At 37.8% G+C, this 15,278-nt stretch overlaps 1 protein-coding gene across 1 annotated transcript in view; it reads left to right on the top strand.

Moving 5' to 3' along the window:
- LOC136244296 (protein retinal degeneration B-like) overlaps window positions 1-15,278 on the top strand; it is a 30,406-nt gene extending 15,128 nt beyond the window's left edge. Inside the window, exons 7-18 of the mRNA XM_066035847.1 lie at window positions 12-757; window positions 1,321-1,474; window positions 2,245-2,370; window positions 2,713-3,051; window positions 8,999-9,165; window positions 10,251-10,367; window positions 10,784-10,891; window positions 11,213-11,355; window positions 12,111-12,260; window positions 12,320-12,509; window positions 14,757-14,909; window positions 14,972-15,278. Coding sequence (XP_065891919.1) covers window positions 12-757; window positions 1,321-1,474; window positions 2,245-2,370; window positions 2,713-3,051; window positions 8,999-9,165; window positions 10,251-10,367; window positions 10,784-10,891; window positions 11,213-11,355; window positions 12,111-12,260; window positions 12,320-12,509; window positions 14,757-14,909; window positions 14,972-15,151 — 2,573 coding nt within the window. The 3' untranslated portion in view covers window positions 15,152-15,278. The remainder of the gene's footprint in view (window positions 1-11; window positions 758-1,320; window positions 1,475-2,244; window positions 2,371-2,712; window positions 3,052-8,998; window positions 9,166-10,250; window positions 10,368-10,783; window positions 10,892-11,212; window positions 11,356-12,110; window positions 12,261-12,319; window positions 12,510-14,756; window positions 14,910-14,971) is intronic.

The following is a 15,278-nucleotide window of genomic DNA, read 5'->3' as shown; positions in this document are numbered from 1 at the left end:
CCTTCCTGTAGATGATGTTGGAGGCATTCAAGTTTGTGCTGCTTATTCCTCTCCGGAGATAGTCACCCCAACCAAACCGGATGGGTCATGCTTACAGACTCCTTTCACGGCAAGCACTACCCTACCACTAAGGGAACCTTCTGGATCAATTCTTGACTCACCGTCACCTTCCATTTCCTCCCCCCCTCCTTCCCCGTGGCCCATGCACATGCAACCAGCTTCTCTTTACGTCTCCTCTTGTGAAGATGTTCATGCAGAAGCTGCAGCCACTCCTACATCAACAAAACACACATTATTTAATAAGCAGAGCTCATATTTTACACTAGTAGGTGAAGTTGACTGCTTGTTCTTGATAATTCATGGTGGAACGGTTCTTAAGAGCAAGTTGTCTAAGGAGTATGATAAGGACACAATAACAGAGACTATCACAAAGTTGATGAAATCACATTTTCATGGCCAAGGAAACATAGCAATTCGCATGGTGGCTTGTGAATCACTGACTGCTGAAGTGTGTCACCTTATGAAGATATTAAAACCTGATTCCGGGTTCTGTTCAAATGACGATGGCCAATCTCGGTCAGATTCAGATGACATTGATCCAGATGCTAACTTGACTGCCCTGCCAATTGCTTTGATGGCTGTGCTATCAACAGAGTCAACTCTTTATGCCAAGGTTCTTCGTGAAGTAATAAATCAAGCTAATACTCAGTATAATGAGTTTTTACGTTCTGAAGAAGGCCAAGGTTTCAATGGCCAGGTATACTGTTGGTATATGTTGTATTAGAGTATTTTGAGTTTAGTGTGTGTATGTGTGTATAGTGTGTGTGTATGTGTGCATATATATAGTGTGTGCATGCGTGCCATATGCTGTAGTATGGTGAATTTCAACTTAAGGAGTGCTAAAAGCTTAAATCACTAATGTATGTTGCAACTTGTATCAAAGATGTTTCAATGTGTGAGGGGCAATGCCCTTTTATGGTAGGGAATTTGAGAAAAGAAGTTGTGGTTTTATGTATGTTCTATTAGAGTAGTTGACTGTTCTATTAAAGTTTTTGATTTTTAGTTTCAATGTAAGCCTCACTCCTAAATACAGTGTAGTTTTTGACCTCCTCTCTCATTGATTCTTAGAAGCTTTTCCATCTTTACATTGCGGGTTGATTGACACCTGTAACTCTACCAGCTTCCAGCAGCACATAATAAATAATTTGTGCTTTAGCACCTCAAGCACTCCTCCTAAATCTGAAATCAAAGGTGACAGATGTTAAATTAAATGTCAATGAATTTTAATAACACAAATATTATTAGTATGTCATTATCCAGGTTTGCTTGTTAGCTGATTGTATGGGCTCCTTGGTAGCTTATGATATACTGACAAGACCAAACACCATGCGTAGAGCATCAGTCTCACTTGGCTCATCCCTACCACAGCTGGACTTGAAGGGACAAATGTCAGGACTTAGTAGACGTCAGTCAAGTGAGTCAGTGTTGCTATATTATTTAGGTACATTAGAATCACTGGCCTATAGACAAGAAGTTGTAAATGGTATAGCAGGTTTAGTACAGTCTTCACAAATTGCCACCATCTATGCGGAGGAAAATCACTGTTTCCTTGATTCAAGTCAGAAAAGTTTTGTGTGTCGTCCATATGAAGTGGAGACTATTACATGTTTACAACGAATTTGAGATTGGCTTGACGCTACCCTGTCAGCAAAAAAGGTGCAATACACATGATTACTAGTTGGACCCACATGGGCCGGGGCAGGTAGACCCAGCAAGTGCATGCAATTCCTGGCACTACAGTTCTCCGACAAATTTGTGTCAATATTTTTTGTTAAATGTTTTCAGTGTCCCTTTAACAGCGACAATTTGATATGATGGTACTGGTCTATGTAACGATGATTTGGTACATGTGTTTAAACTCTGGTCTATGTATTTAATTTTGATAACACATTAATTATGAAGTTTTTTTCTCCATGACCCTACTATATGGTGTGAATTGTTAGCAACTGACTATCCATACCTGATACTACACGCACGCACACACACACACACACACACACACACACACACACACACACACACACACACACACACACACACACACACACACACACACACACACACACACACACACACACACACACACACACACACACACACACACACACACACACACACACACACACACACACAGTACATACCACATTCCAACACATGATAGAGATGTTTTTTTTCTCTCTGTAGTACCAGTTGGTCCTGATGGTGCTGGAAAGTTCTGTTTTGAAGTTACTCATTTTTTCTGCTTCGGATCACCACTTGGTGCCGTGCTGACATCAAGGAGGTATCAGCAGAGCCAACAGGAAAATGATGGTGAGTGAATGAATATGTAGTGTGTGTTGTGTGCATGCGTGCATGTGTCCATGTGCCTAGTTGGGACTTAGGTGTCCACATCTTCACCTGTGAGACATGTTATAGCCTCCTGTAGGTTACTATCCCTGTCCCAGGAACATTAGCCAGCACTGACTCTTAGCACTTGAGTAGCAATAGCCCTCATTTTGCTTGTTTATTAAGGTTCTACAGCTGCTGAAGGACACCTGGTCCTACAGCCTGTTTGAAGATGTTATAAAAATTAAGTATGTGTGCATGCATACGTGCGTGTGTGTGTGTGTGATTTAGCATTTCATTTTATTGATCATGTGTAATCCTATGCAGCTATCATTTCACCCATTAAGCCAAGATGTACCATGTTCTACAACGTCTTCTATGCTGCCGATCCTCTAGCCTATCGTATTGAGCCCCTCCTTGAGGAAAGACTTGCACGAATTCCACCAATATCAATTCCACGTTTCCGTACCTATCCCATGGGAGATGGCACTTCTATTAAAGTCAAGAATTCACTGACAAAGCATGCTGGTTTATTTTATCCATACTGTGAAGTTGATGTCAATAGAAATTCAAGTAAAAAGCATTCACATTCCTCCTTGGAGGTTGAAGAGACCAGCCAAGACTTCTCTGCATCACTGTCAGTAAATCCTTCATCCATTGCTGCTAGTAAGTTTCTGTTTTGTGTCATCCCATTTTGTTATAATTGTGTTTGTCAAAGATTTTGTGAACATATAACATACATACAGTACTAATAGTACTGTACAAGTTGTGTTTATACCACAGAGACTTAGCTTGGTCCAATAAACAAAAAACAAACCCACAATCATATTTTTCATCAAAGTTATGACGTTTGAGGATTACTACTGTATTGTTATGTCGGGTTAGTAGCCATGAGTAAAGTCTTAAGATGTTAGTAACATTATATCAAACTCACTGAGCAGGCAAATATATACGTACTTGCTAGTTGTGGAGCTCTCGAGTTGTTCACAAGCCTGTTATTGTGTATCATTGTCTAAGTACCTTGCTGTCTTTCAATCCAATGAAATAGTTGCCATTTTAGTTGTAGTTCTCCGTATCCTTATCCCGTTTATGAAAGGTTAATCAAACTACTAGGTCATAATTGTTTGTACTCAGAAGATGGAGCCAACCATGGATCACCATCCATAGCAGTTCCATTGTTGGTTTGGTTTGGTTTAATATGATACACTTGACTAGAATTGATGGAGACGGTTTGAAATAGAGGACCAATGTAAATGTTGTTAGACACTGCTACATGCCTTTTGTCATATATACTGCAGTGCATACAATGCATGCATCGTGAACTTGCCTTTGTCACGCCATTTCTTTAGCCTAAAATGTCAAACCACAAGTAGTAGCTACATCAATTGACAAATAGGTACAAGAAAAAAATTTACAAGCAGGCAAGGATTGTTACAATATTGTCTTTCACTCAGAATAGCTTCATGTCGACTTCATAAATAATTACCATTATATTTCGCTTTGTTTTTCCTTTGGAAACAGTTTATCTCTTAGTAAATAAACTCAAATGGTATTATGGAGGCGCAGTGTCCAGTTTTATCATTGAACACTTGTCTGGTAGCTAGCTGGCACCTTGTACACAATACGGGAGTGTATAAACACTACTGGAATGGTGGAGTGGAATTTTTTTCAAGTTCAATATCAGTTTTTACATCCAAATAAGTACAACTCCTCCCCTTAAGTAAGCAAATAAATAGGATTCCCCTTGAAGTTAGCTCTTATAGCATACTTCACCTCACCATAGATAAAGTTTACCAATGTAGTGTAGTGTAAAGTTATGAACATGCACAATAGCAGTTTATTGGGAATACCAAGAAGACTCCTGACTTAATCCTTGTTCCCAAATGATAAAAAGTTAGCTAGCTAGCTGATTACATGAATGCATTGTAAAGTACATCCACTGTATATTGAAGTATTCATTTGTTTATTATCAACTTTACCAGTTAGGCACTGGAAGGTGAACACAGAAGGCAGAGCCTGTATGAGGTGTTTACCACTAACCTAGGAGCCTAAGCGAAAATCTTTGGGTAAAGTGAAACGGAACTATCCTGTAAGCTATGAGAAAATTTAAGCCAAAGTTCGTTGTGGCAGTGCCACATTGCACACTGAACCAAGCCTTCATTAAGACAGTTAGTTTCAGACAAGTAATAAAGTATTGAGTTATAAGTCATACAAGTGTTGTGGTGAGAAAAAGTATGCTAAATGAGCTAACTTCCTATTTATTTAAGGGAGGAGTTGTACTTATTTGGATGTAAAATGTGATATTGAACTTTAAAAAATTCCATTCCAGTATTCCACCCTTCCAGTAGTCCATTCCATTGTTTATGCACTCCCACACAATACTAAAGTCCCTCCAAATAGTATTTCAAAAATGTGAAAATTCTAAAAATTTCAAGGGGGGGAAGGGCCCATCCCCAGATCTCCCTTTACTCTGACCCCCTGTGTTATATAAAGTACTTAAATTAAATCCCAAAGGGAATCATTACCTGAAGTGTAAATTAATCCCCTCTTAACCATATTCTAATTGTTTGGACTAAAATTTGCAGTTCAGATGATGATCCTTATTGGAATAATCTCTTGTAAAATTCCTAACAATTCCTTACACTAGAAGTTTAGAAAAGTTTGCAGGTTTTAATTTGGCCAAATGTGTAGTTTTCAGTATTTTATTTGATGGTGCTGTGCTTATTCTTATTGTCTATTTTGCAGATGTATATAATATTATATTGATTTGCTCCTGCCAAATAAAATGGACCAAATTTACCAGATAAACTTAGTTTTCCCTTGGACAGGTGTTAGTCTATGCATTAGCCAATAGACTTTCTCTTCAATATAATAATTGTTATATGAAAGCTGGTAATTTGCATCTGCTGTGCTTGTACTGAAGCCAGACAACTGTGTCAATTGTTTGAAGTGAAGTAGGTATACGAAACCCTTCCTTGATAACCATCTTATTATAATGACCGCTGTCTGTTTATTTAGTGATGATACTTTATGACCCTGCTACTAAGACCACCTCTTTGTTGAGGCCGTTCATTGTCTTGTATAGTATTTATAAACCTTTGTATCTTCGTGAGTCTGGTAGCCGTGCTTTTAAGGTTCATATTTGTAGTTTCAATGTACTATAAGTGGTATTCCATTAGGAAGTGTAAGTAGAGTCATTAGCTGTAACACCACAAGTAGCGTACATCAGGGGCTTCCCTAAAGAGCGGTAGAGCGGTGCAGCACCGCTCTACTTTACTCAAAATTCTTTTGATGTGGTAAAAGGAATGTATATAATTAACAAACTGACTTTGATGGTGGTAGCAAAATGACACTTTTACCGCTCTACTTTGTCTTGCTGGGGAAAACACTGTACATTCTAACATTGTTTGATATATCATGTGTCAGAGGCCGTTGATATAAGCCAAGCTCATGTGTGTGCTTATATAACTAAATACATGCAATGGTGTTGGTAAGGTGTATTTCATGGTCTCATTAATAAGACCACTTCATTCAAGCAGGTGCTATGATGAACTCCATGACCTTGTTAATAAGACTACTTCATGGCTAAATTCATATTATTTGATCCCATAAGTGGCCCTATTAATGAGGCTTCGCCTTACTTAAATTAAAAATGATTGAGTTGCTAGGCTTATACCATCCATTATGTCACATGTTACCATGCCAACCATTGACAACAACCTGTTCTATGGTAAATGATAATTTAGTAAGTGATGCCCATTTGTGATAGGAGACTGAAGGTTTCTGCATAGGAAATGTTGCTATAGCCAGTTAAAGGTAGCTTGCATATCTGTCACCTGTCAACACCAGCCATCTTTGAGTGACCATAACTTCTGCAATACCATAAAATTTGGTAATTTCTTATTATTTCCAGAATGGTATATGGGCTATATAAATATACACATCTTAGACGTTCTCTTTGTAGTACATGACAATTATACAATTCATGGTAATTGTAATGATGGAAGAGTCCTTTTATCTTATCCAGCCACGGAGCCTTGGTTCTGAACCACTGAAATCTCGTGTTTACACTAAATTCTTTTGTTATGACCACTGGCCAATAGACCGCTTCATTACACAAATACAAAACCTTTAAGTCTTTTAATTCAGATACACCAGATGAAGATAGAAGTAATTATTTAAAGTAAACCAAATGATGTAGGTACACACAAGCATCCAGCTGTGCTATTGGAGATGTCAGTCTGAAGAATGACATGCTGCACAGTTGTGACTGATAATACGTACAAGGGATCAGTACAAAGGTTATATATGTCATATGGCGTACTGGTTTATGAAGTTTGTTGAGTAGCTTTCCACCTGATTGTGTAACATCGTTTATTTGATTGCATAATGATGTTTGCTTGATTACATAACCGTCTGGCTTCCCCAACGTGCTTGCTGTAAATGTGAACCTTTTGAACTTGTTTGTGCTTGTCTGTTAGTAACCATTGACAATTCATTGTTTAAATTTGATAGACTTGGTGTGGTGTAGAATTGGCTGGGGTAAAAATAATAAATATCATGTTCTTCTGGGGCTGCTGACTCTGTATACTAATTCACTCTTTTATATGTGGGAAAATGGTAGCAGAATTTTTAGGCTGGGTGATTGTTATTGTGTTGTTTGGCTTAGCCGTCTTTTGTTGTGGTCGTGGAATGGCTTACATGAAGCCTTGTTAAATTATGTGGTAGGTGACGGCAGTGGGCAGAAATGTCGATATGGCTTGCTACATCATTTATCAGGAAGAACACAGTTGTAATATCATGGCACTTTTTGTACACTTAACTGTTGCATTGTATGGGTTCTGCAAAAGATTTAAAGATATTGTTTACGGTGTTAGTAGTGATGTACTGGAATCTGTTAATGTGTTGTAGTGAATAAGTATTTTAGGTTGTATAAACCCCTAGGGTATCTACTTGTATGTGCAATGCACACACACGCACACACACACACACACACACACACACACACACACACACACACACACACACACTTACATGCAAAGCAAGCATCTTTTGTAAGTATTTAAAGTATTGCTATGAATACATTTGCTTATTAAGCTAATACAGTCAATGTGTGAATATTTGTAGACTAATATTTGTAGACTAATATTTGTAGACTAATATTTGTAGCATGTCAGCTAATGAATGGTATGGCTGTTTGACAACATGAATTGATCACAACTGATGAATCTTGTTCAGAAATACCCTGACCCAATACCATATCTACATCAGCTATGTGTTCCATGTCACGTCCTTTTCAATCACAAGGTGTTTTTTTGTAACAAATTAATTTTAATCATCAACAGTGGTTGTGTAGTTAAATGGCTTGTTCTGACTCAGCTGTAATCCAACCTGTTTACCATTGAACTCAGAAGCCATACAAGTGGTTTTATTTTATTGTTTACCAGTATGAAAATTAGTGTACTGGTAATCTTATTACTCTTTCAAACACATTTGTATGATGGAGTAACTATGTGTGGTCATCAGTCAACTCTATTTGGGTAAATGTGTAGTATATACTGGAATCTGGAACATTTTATTAGTTGCTTTTCCCTGTAGAGAGTAGCTAAAACCAGTCAAACCTTTAAAGTGTGTAGTTTTCTGGGTTAGGCTTACAGTTTTAAACTACAGTAATTGTGAGTTGGAAAATAAGATTATTTTTCTTTGATGTCTGCAGGGCTTAATGAGGTTGCTATCCTAGTACAGAAATTTGTCTAAGCTCGGGGGGGGGGGGATAAAGCTCAATGCTACTGGTTCTAGTTTGCCTGCTTCTCTCTCTGATTTTGTTGTCTGGAAATTTTCTCACAAGGATAGAATGTACCAACTTAGACATGTGACTTTTAGATGATAAGAACTTGTTATTGTGCAGCGTTTTGAAATATTTACTGTCTATCTGACATTGAATATGATAAGGTACACAGTATCCTAACAGTGATCTTAGTGACCATTAGTTCACCTTGTAACATATCTCAGTAAAAAGATCAACAATTTCACAATTGTTTATGTGACTTGCTCTTAGATGGTTTCCACGTGACACTTACCCACATACAGTATTGTCATGAAGTTACACGTTACTTCATAATACTGTGAAATCTCTATGGTTGTCATGGATTGAGGAAAACTCTGTTTAATTGTTATAGGATTTAACAGTTTCATGTGAAGTACTGCCTGATTCGTTAGTAACTACAACTTTGAGCAGTTTAAGTCACACTGTTTGTATACACATATGGCTACTCACTGTCTTGGAAGTGATGCAGTCCCAGAAACCATCTAACTAACTAATCTGTCAGTTCCACCCTCTGAAATCAGACCAGACTCAGAAGTATACATTAAACCTGAAATTAGGTCACCTTTGTAACGAGGAACTCCTTGATGTAGTAATGATGTCCTGTAGAGAATACTGATTGCTAGTGTAGCTGATTTCTTAGGATTAGTATAATTAGAAGGCTGTTAATATCATGATGTAATAGTATAACAATGTGTATTATTATTTCATGTTGACAATTTGTAGTTATTCTAGTGCAAGTGTCCTGTACTTGTTGTGTATTGTTACACTATACAAACACTTCTCTAGTTGATAGTGTGGCTGCACTGTTTTGGTCGCCCTATCGGATTGATTATATCCTGGAACCTCCTAGTGCAGTGGAGGGACTCAACGTTGTACCACTATCTGCCTCACCTCATGTCATACACTCAAGATATTGGGAAGCCAAAGAGTTTCTATCCTTTGTTCTCAGACAGGTAGGTAGTCAGTAATGTATAGCAGACAGGAGGACTGTGGTGGTAGGAACTTTGGGCAATCGACTATGGCACAATTTTGGGAAGAAAACCAGTTGATTTTGATAAAAATTGTTGTTGGCAAATGTTACCAAATTTCCTAAGCTTTCCTACCACCAAAAGGCATTCCTGTTATGTGATTAATTCACATAACTACAAACATGACTACACAACTCATGGTTCATGTGGATGTGTAAGTCTCATTGTTTCAGCACTAATAACATCACTGGCAGCATTTCAGCTTATTAACTTGTCACCATGCCAGTGATGAAATGTGGTGGTGTAGTTGCAAGTATACAATGTGTTACTTAGTTACTTGCATATATGGAAAGCAAGAGGAAGAAGGAGGATGTTGTAATTTTCTTGATAATTTAGTTGCTCAGCTACACATGCCCATGAGCCTATATTTACATTTATTTAATAGAATTAACTTTGTTTACATAACCTTTCATGTACACGTTATTTTTATTATATCAGTTTGGTGATGTGTCTAGTTGTGTTTCCCACTTCACTTTTTTATTGTAAGACTTTTTATTATAAGTCTCTTGGTTATCAAGTAATTCATTTGAATTTCTCAGAGATGGTATATTTGAATTACATATTTCATTTGGTTGTATGCAATCTCTGGTAGTTACAGTGTAATTCATGAGTATCCTCCCTGATAAGCTTTGTGGTAGACTTGAAATATGAATCCATTTTCTTCAAGTGTGCTGTAATTTGTTCTTACTTACTATTTAAGAAGAAAGCATTTCTGTTAACTGGAAAAATACTTTTGAGATGTACGATATTCATTGCTGGACAAGATTCTTTAAACCTGTGAGGTTATGTTGTAGGCCTATTTAATTTGTCCTCGGTAATTTGTCTGTGATGTGGGGGATTACAGCAGAAATAACACAATTACCCTGGAGCGATTGTCGGTCTGGAATCAAAGCAACCACTGTGTTTTGCTGCTGTCTTTATTCATCAGCAGTAATTATTATATTTCCAATAACACTATTTATATGTACTCTGAGCTATGATCTCAGATTAGTTACCCGTTTCATCTGCAGGTATTTCAGGAGGGTTCAAGGGCAACCCACAAGGCAGTGAGCTGGGAGCCTACTCCATTTGTGTTTCAACGAAGAACAGAGAAATGGTCAAAGAAGAGAACAGCCATCATGATCAGGGTGTGTTGGGGTTATGATCATGATCAGGGTGTGTTGGGTTATGATCATGATCAAGTTGTGTGTTGGGTTATGATCATGATCAGGGTGTGTTGGGCTATGATGATCATGATCAAGTTGTGTGTTCAGTTATGACCATGATCAGGGTGTTTACGGTTATGATCATGATCAGGGTGTTGTTGGGTTGTGAAATGCTCTAGTCAACTGTGCTGCAATTTCACGGTGCCATTTTTAATGTGACTGTGATTAGCTTTTATCACGTTATTGTTATTTTACTCCTTCTCGTGTTCAAATAGCTATCCAAATTCTTGTTATGCCATGCAGATCGGCTCTTAAAAGGAGACCTGATTTGCTTTGTACTGTGAAATTGTTTTCATATAGAGAAGTTAACGTATTATGTGATTAATCATGTACTATAGGGATTCAACCCAGGTCACCGAGCTATCGACTCTATTGTATTGGCTACCGATCAGCAAACTGTTACTGGACGATTTTCATATGGTCCCTTGGACTTAGCTGGGGAACAGGTAAACGCTGCAGCCCTTGATCTCAATTACTCTAGTAACTGGGGGGTGTAATTATTGCAATAATGTGTGAATTTCAGCAGACCCTGTAATTGAATCCAAGCGAACAATCTTTGACATAATTATGTCATTTCTCACTCCATATATTCGGCAATTTGTTGCAACCTTTAATGACTAATGTTGTACAATTCCAGTGTGGAAAAATGATCTATTTCATATCCCTTTTAGTGATTAAATGATGCGTTTCCATATTTGAGTAGTTCTTTCTTTTATGAATATATTTTCTGGTATACAGTATTCACGTAATGTTACACATTTTTGTAGGTTGATGTCTATGTTCATATCTCAAAAGGGAAATGGCAATACATTGACACGGTCACTACTGATAAGCAAGGAAAAGTGACGTACTCTGTGCCAAATGAGAAGAGACTGTCGGAGGGCTGGTATCCAGTTAAGATGGTTGTGAAGTATGTGATGCCTCGATAATAGGGCTGGCCACCTATTGGATAAGAAATGTTATTACTAAAGTCATGAAGTACATAACATGGTTACATTTATGATCTACTTTACATGGCTAGTACATGGCCTCATTGTTATAAATAAGGTGGCTGCTATGAGTGAAGATTTTTTGGTTGCAAAACTGTCAACTGTACAAGTCCACAATGATATCACAAATAACATGTAAATTTACTATTGTTTCAATCAGAAATTCCTTAAAGCTTCCCATAAGTCTATTTTGTACATGTGATGTCACTGCAGCTAAGAGGCTTATTCATATACTATCCTGTTTTCACATATTTTTAGTGTACTGAATGTGTATCCATGCAAAGTATTTGTAAAGAATGTAAATTATTACATATTGCTATCAATTATCAAATCACTTGTTAATGCTTAACTACAAAGCCATCTGGTTAGCTGGACATATCCCATCCTCCCTGTGTTGTTTTACTGGTTGATAGGTGTGGGGCATACCATAATATCTGGTGATGGTATTGCTTTACTGTTCTGGCTTCATGGGGTACGTCATTAAATGCTTGTCTTACTGCTATGAGAACAATTGTGTAGCTTGTTCACATTCCTAACAATTGTGTTGTAATCATATTTGTTAACTACACTGCATTCCAGGTTGTTACATATTTTTGATGTGGCATTGTTAAAGGAGGGCGGGGGCAGTAGTGGGGTGCTTGCAGTTAGGATGTGCTACAATTTAATTTTTTTGTAGGGGTGATCACACAACAGCAGATAGTAATCTGGTGGTGGTACCCCCCCACACTGAGGCAGTGGTGTTTAGTGTGGATGGGTCATTTGCTGCTAACATCTCTCTCAGTGCAAAAGATGTGAAGGTCAAAGATGGAGCGGTAGAAGTTGTGAGGTTAGAAACAATGAAAACTTTATTGTGAACTTAGTGTGTGTGTGTGTGTGTACACATAGGTTGTGGCAGGAGAGAGGCTATTTAATAATTTATGTCACAGGAAGGCCAGAGTTTCAGAAGGATGCAGTCATCACGTGGCTGGCAAAGCATCAGTTTCCACTTGGGGTGGTCTCATGTTGTGAGACCATCTCTACTGTAAATGAGATGAGGGCTAATAAGGTGCTTTATCTTGGTCGATTGATAAGGCAGGTTGGTAGCATGGGTGATAGGCATGTCTGTGTGTGTATGTCAACTTTGTAACTTTCTTATAAATACACTTTGTGAAGGGAATTTCTTCTAACAGCTTACATAGTTGCCAATGTACCTGAGCACCATCAGGTCTGGTGATGCTGCTGAGTGATGATGAATACTGGAGCAATAAGGACTATTTTATTAGCTGGAAGCCAGGCAATAGTTGGTAAACCAGTTCGTTTGTCAAGGTGATGGAGTATGAGCTGATTGCAACACCTATAAGATGGCCAGCAGTGCATTCTGTCTCTGATTTAATGTCACTGTTGATGCTGCTGCTCTAGTCTAAAGGAGAGAGGTCACTACCATGAATGTGAATGTGCATGATGTGGGTATAGTCAAATATGAGGGAGGTCTTTGCGGGTCTAAAAGGTGGTCAGTGGTTCAAATGTGAACCGATGAATGACTATTTGAAGCTACACAGAAATCCGCAGAGTATAAACAGCAGCTGTTAGTTGGAAGCTATAGCTATGCAAATAGTATGGTAGCGAGCCCGAACTGATGGGTACAATAGTAACATGTCCAAGTCCTAGAAGCAATGTTCCTCTCATTGTGCTATTACCCTTACCACCCACCTAATATTAACATCAGGCATAGCTCACACACCATGTACACATACACTCAACACACATACACTGCACACACATGCAAGTGCACAATCAGGTGACTTTGCAGCTAGTTGAAAGGAGGGAGGTGCCAGTTCAAAGGTGGTTAGCATGTGAAGTTGGTAGAGTTGCCTAAATGTTGGTTTGGAGCAACAGAGTTTGTATAACCAAAAGTAACTGTTTGTTTGAAGCCATGCAAGCACAGAAGTTGGTATAAAATTCTCAGGGCCATGAGCAAGCCCTAGGAATATCACTATCCTACACTATCCGGACACATGTACATTAATGCAACACCTACTCCAAAATAATTATTTAGCAACCATCAATTATCTCTTATTGATAAAAAGGTATCTGATTGTAAGAGTACCCTTCAACATGATCTTGGGTTATTTTAGAGGTTTTGAATTCCACAGTCAAACAGCAGAGACTATTAATGAATTTCAAAATATGAATTGCATTGCACCCACCAGAGGTATCTCTTGTAGTTATGAATATTGATATTAACTTCAAATTGGGTAATTTTTGTTTCATCTTGTTTCAGGTTTCTTAGCTACATGTACGCTAGCCCATAATGTGCATAGAACGTCACAAAGCCTTCCACACTAACCATTTTGAAAACACTTCAGTTAGAATATATGTAGACCCAATATGTATTTAAATGGCTTGCATATTTCAGTTGAGGATGGTCACAGTGAATAAATTTTTGCAGTAAATTAGAATTACTAGTGACTGTGGGTAGAGTGAGTAATTCATGAATTCTGTCTTACCATGTTAGCCCACTAGCTACCCACCTGTATCTTTACCACCCACCTAGTTATCAGTTAGTGAACTAGTTCCTGTGTCACACTTACCAGCATCTTTGCTTTATGTGAGCTAATCACTTTCTATTTATACACTCTGGGACTAAGTGGAGTTTGTTAGCAGTTTATTTAACTGCTAATTGAGCTGATGTTGTAGGCAAGTACACACACTCTACATGTAGCTATATATAAAGGATTGGCCCTATTATCATCATATGTAATATCTGATTTCAAAGTAGTATATTGTTACCATGATGTACTTTGAAGTGATGAAATGGTATGAGCTGTTCCTATATGCTATGGCTTCTTGTTTATAAACACTTAAAAAAAATTTTTTGTGTCTACTTTTAGGAAATATATGTTCTAAGGATTGAAACAATGTGTGTAAGTGTCTCATAGCCTATAGTAGAATTTGTCATGGGTTTATGGTGTGTAATTGTTGACTGGCGAAATTATGTTCAAATACAGTTTGGCCTTAGAATTCATTAGAATGTTGAGTGATGTTAAAAATGGTAGCTAGGATTTCTCACACAAATTTCTTGATGACACTTCAAAGCATGTCAGTGTTAGCTACAATTACCACTTCAGACTACTTCACATGTATTCAAAGAGAGTGTTAAGTGGAAATTTTTCTCTTCACTAAGCATGTTAATTGGAAACCTTGCTCAGTGTAGTGACAACAATTGAAAATTGAATTGTACAAGATCATAGAGCTTCAGCAAATTATCTCAAGAGGTCCTGTGTTTAATTCTGTGTGATGTACATTTTTGATATCGATGACCTTATATACTCTTGTTTTTCAGGGCAAAATTGTGATCAACTGTGCTTATGGGTCCAGTAAAGATGTCAGTGTATATAAAGACCTGGGCCTGCAGAAGAATCAGATCTATATCGTCAGCAAAAGGTCTTCGAACAGCCGAAGCACTACCAAAAAGTTGAACGCTACAGACTATCAGGTAAGGGTGATTCATGGATTGTTAAAAACGTCGTGTCAAGCTTTTGTATTGTTTACTCACAGGCGCTCATTGAGGGATACCCATCTCACTTGCAAGAGTTGCGGACAGTTCCACCACGTATGGCCACTGTGGACATGAGACCTCTGATTTCCTATCAGTGTTTTGTACCACACAGCCGAAAGCCGTCCTCTAGTAAACCAAGATCTAGCAAAAAGATGCCTGTCTTGGAATCAGCCATCTAACTGTTTGTGTACTTACAATCTTAAACAGTTTCTATAGATAATTATTTGACTTTGGTTAAATTTTGTGTAAATATATCTTATTTTATTGCATTTCAACTATAGTGTGTATTACTATTAATTTAATTTA

The sequence above is a fragment of the Dysidea avara genome, chromosome 14 (assembly GCF_963678975.1).
Source record: "Dysidea avara chromosome 14, odDysAvar1.4, whole genome shotgun sequence".
In the NCBI taxonomy this organism is placed as follows: Eukaryota; Metazoa; Porifera; class Demospongiae; order Dictyoceratida; family Dysideidae; genus Dysidea; species Dysidea avara.
The sequence above is the reverse complement of the archived record's forward strand: the minus strand, read 5'-3'. Positions and strand labels throughout refer to the sequence as shown.